General features: G+C 36.7%; 1 protein-coding gene across 1 annotated transcript in view; it reads left to right on the plus strand.

The window, feature by feature from the left end:
• The window catches only part of LOC102292476 (sacsin), a 21,769-nt gene that overhangs the window by 524 nt on the left and 16,909 nt on the right, over positions 1-4,336 (plus strand). The window contains exons 2-4 of the mRNA XM_014330923.2: positions 967-1,006; positions 2,108-2,192; positions 3,822-3,933. Of these exons, the coding sequence (XP_014186409.2) occupies positions 984-1,006; positions 2,108-2,192; positions 3,822-3,933 (220 nt within the window). The 5' untranslated portion in view covers positions 967-983. The remainder of the gene's footprint in view (positions 1-966; positions 1,007-2,107; positions 2,193-3,821; positions 3,934-4,336) is intronic.

The following is a 4,336-nucleotide window of genomic DNA, read 5'->3' on the forward strand; positions in this document are numbered from 1 at the left end:
TCTGTCAGTCTGCCCCAGGGCAGCTGTGGCTACAACTGTAGCTGCCTCCACCAGTGTGTGAATGTGAGAGTGAATGAATAGTGGTATTGTAAAGCACTGTCTTCTGCTAAAATTTCTAGTTCCTAGGTTTTGGTTCCCCTTGTTCCCTCTGTTCCCATTCAGTCAGGTCTCTGTGTAAAGCCCGTGTCTCTGAGTCTGTGTCTTTGCATGTGTGTTGAGTTTCCTGTTTTATTGTGTTTTTATTTTATTATTTATTTTATCCGTGTCTTATGTCAGTGTATTCAGTTTTGCGTCCTCCCTGTCTTGTTATATTAATTTGGTTCTGCTGTGTCTCCCTCCTGGGCACAGTTTCCTTGTTTCCCTTTGTGTACATATAGTGTGTGTTCTGCTGTGTTCGTTGTCTGTTCATCTGCCACTGTCATGCCCCTTGTACCCCTGCTCTCTGTCTCCTCATGCTTCTAGGTATTCAGGTTTCTAGTTTCTTGTTTTCAGTTCAGGCTCATGTTAGGTTTTAGTTCTCCCAGTTTAGGTTCTGTTAGCTCCACACCAGTCATTTCCTGTTTTTTGGTTTGAATATCACCTACTGTAAATTAAAACTCACTCGCATCTAAGCCTGTGCCTGCATTTGGGTCCTTCTCTTATAACTCCACGTTTGCTGCCGCAGCCGTGACAATACACAGGAGGTGTAATCATTCAAAGATCTATTTGGGGTTTCCTGGATTTTCAATGAACCACAATAAATCTGCATGTTGAAATGTGTAAGATTTTTGATACTGTCATCAAATTATCTATCATGTAGCCTTTGCTGAATTTGCATGTTTATGCCACTAAAATCGTGCATTTTCTCATATATTTATTATGTATTTTATATAAACAAGGTTTCTTGTTTAAAACATTTCAACCTTAACCTTTGTCTATAAGCATAGTATAAGACCAATGTGTAAAAATACTACAACTTTTTTACAGGAACTGACTTTGGAAAAATGAGTGCAAAGGAAAAGAAGAAGTGAGTTGTTTTGTTTTTAGTTTAATATACTATCTACAGTAACGGCAGTACCTCTTGTTTCCTTGTCTTCATCCTGAGTAGGGAGGGATTTTAATATGATTTTGATGCCTTTCAAGTCTCCTTGGCATGTAGAAAAAAAGCAGAAAGGGGATTTGCATCTGACTGAGCTTTGCTGAAGTTTTTTGTTTTGTGATCCACAAAAGGTTGCAGGTTTCCCTTAATAACCTTATAAAGAGTACATTTGCATTATGGCTGAAACTAGTACTAGCACCACTGACATTCTGATCAATGTCAGTGGTGCTCTTCCACAATGTCAATGGTCATTGATCAATGGTCATAAAAATTACCATATTTATGATCACAAAACTGACCTCACAATCAGTGGTAGCCAATGATGCTAGTTTTAGTCATTATGCAAATGTACTGTTTATAAGGTTGAGAAAACCTGCATTTAGCTTAGACTGAAGAAGTCGCTTGGATGGGTGACCAAACATTGTTCCAACTGAAAAAAATTACATCTAGATGAGTAGAATCAACAATTTGGAATTTCCTTATCTGGATGATTGAGCATGCATCAAAACACATATGTAGTTAGGTCTATAATTTGCTATAGTCTTGCCTCAGATATAATTCAAGGGGTTTAACAAAAGTTTGGATTAATAGTTGAGGAATTAAAGCCATTTTTATACACAGTGCCCCATTTTCAGGTGCTAAGAACTGAACAAACTTTTATTTGAATAATACCCTGACAAGCAGTTTCATGGCAACAAGCCTGTCCTCTTGTTCACGAAAAACTAAACAGACAAATTATAGAATCTTTGAACAAAAGTCTTTGTAGACCTGAACTGTGAACATCACACTTCTGAATCTTTCTTTTTTGGGGGTGTCAACAATGTGTCATCTCATTTTATCACAAGGTTTGTTTGTTTTTTATTTAAAGAAAATAAAATCAAAGAGTTTAATGGCTAAGCATATATGTCAGTTACATGTGCTTGTCTAACTTAGCTCTTGCTCTTATCCATAATGGTATCATTGTATTAGGAGGATTCACTTTGGTTTAAATTTAGTTTAACTTCCATTTAATGCTACTGCTTTGTTTAGGCCTTTCGGACCCAAAGCACCACCCTTTCTTGACTACCTAAAAGATATTCTAAATCGATATCCAGATGGTGGACAGATTTTAAAGGTAGGTATAAAACTACACATAACAATTACTTGATACAATACCTTATTTCCTTTTACATTTTGTCAATAATACACACCCCCATTATTCTTATATTTATTTTGAAACCTAACAATAGGTTGTTTCATGTTTCTTTCATCAACAAAACAATCCGCTACAGTTACATATTCTAATAATGGATTCATGAAAACCACTGAAGCTGGCATTTAAATTGATAGATCCCAGCAATAATGATAATATGGTTGTTACGCCCCTAGTCTAGGCGTGTAGAGACGCACATAAGGTTGGAGGAGAGAGACACAAATACCCGCCCTGGTTCCCAAGCCAAACATCCAGAACCAGTTGTGAGTAAAAAAAAGTGATTTTATTGAAGGTAATGAAGCATAGCTCCAGGGTGAACCCAGGCCAAAATAATAAACAAAACCTATTAAGTCCCACCAGAAAAGACTAACTGAACCCTAAGAAAGAAACAGAACAAACAAATGACAATACTAACCCTCGCTGCCTAACCCGGAGAACAGGAGAAACTGTTCCAAAGAAAAAGGCGGCTCACCCTTTCCGCTTCAGCCTAAGGGTGCCTAAATGCTAAGTTAATGCACCAGGAGCGGCTCTCACAGATCACGCTCACACAAATACACAGTAAAAGTATAGGTTGGAAACCAGGGTCAGGACTGCGTCGGCTGTCAAGCTACTCGCTCTCTCTCTCTCTCAGGAGCTGTCAGAGCGGCTTTTTGAACGTGGTCACCTGTTCCACGGTCCAATCAGCTGCTCGCTACTCTTCATTAGGGGAGGGACCTGCAAAGAGTCTTAAGCACAGTAAAGAGACAGAACAAAGCAGCCCACACAGTGTTCTTATGGCCACAGCCGTAACAATGGTCTTTTAGCAATATTTAGTGCCATAAATGTATAGTGCACTGCCTGCTTTTAACACTAAAAGTAAATTGATGTGTTTCATTCTTATGCTGGCGAAAGAATTGTTATTTGTGTCGATATGCTAGAACAGTAATAAAGATGCTTATATTTTTAACATGTTTGTTGAATTGTTTGTGTGCCAGTGGATTTTTGCACTTTAAAAGAAATACAATTTGAAAGAAAGAGACAGGTTATTTCAAATTTGGTCAGACACTGAACTGACACTAATCCACCTTGAGAATTTTGTGAATCCATGAATCTTCTTTGCAGCATTATCCACATTTGAAGTTTTGGCTACTGTCATGGCAACTCAAAATCTGCCTTACAGGGCAAGCATATTTGTTTATTTGTTTTTCTCAGTTAACTTACAAACGAATACAGTGTACTTACAGCAGAACAAGAAGGGTAACATTTACTAAAAGAAAAAACATCAGTTCGATCTGTATATAAAACATACAACTTTTTAAAAGTTTCTTCAAGGAGCAAACGCTGCAAAAAAACAACAACATCCCCTATTGTAGATCCTCAATTCCTACAGAAAGTAGGAATAATGAGTTGGTTTTAGGATTTCTTATTGTGATTTGTTCATGTTATTTTTCCTAATACAAAAAGTCAAAATACATGCTGTGAGAAAGGTCTGTTAACTATCTTTGAGGAAGTATAAGTGCTAACTTTGTTCTTCTGTTGTCTGGTAATTTTTTTATTTATTTTGTCAATCAGGAGCTGATTCAAAATGCAGATGATGGTAAAGCCACAAAAGTGTTTTTCATCCTTGATGAGCGAAGCTATGGGACTGAGAAACTTTGGAAAAAAGATCTAGGAAAATACCAAGGTATTCATAAAGCTGAAATATTACATTTTTCACAACATATAAGAGTATATTGGATGTTAAGAAGTCACTGAGCAAATACAAGAGAATATAGAATATTTATACTGTTAGGCAAACATTTTTAACAATAGAAATGATTGTGAGTTATGATTCTTTTCCCTACACTGAGCCATTACAACTGATTTTAGGGTTTCACGGCCTGCTAAATCCACTTATTAAAAAATTTCTTGTTTGTATTCCCATCTACTGATATTTTAAATATGTTAATATAGCACAAGGTTCAGTTAGCTTTGCACAAAAGTAGAAACATCCTCCAAAGAGCTAATTTTTACTTCCTCATTTTAAGTACAGGGTGGGCCATTTATATGGATACACCGTAATAACATGGGAATGGTTGGTGATATCA

This window comes from Haplochromis burtoni, unplaced genomic scaffold, assembly GCF_018398535.1.
Source record: "Haplochromis burtoni strain Fernald_Lab_line unplaced genomic scaffold, NCSU_Asbu1 Contig_1177, whole genome shotgun sequence".
Classification (NCBI taxonomy): Eukaryota; Metazoa; Chordata; class Actinopteri; order Cichliformes; family Cichlidae; genus Haplochromis; species Haplochromis burtoni.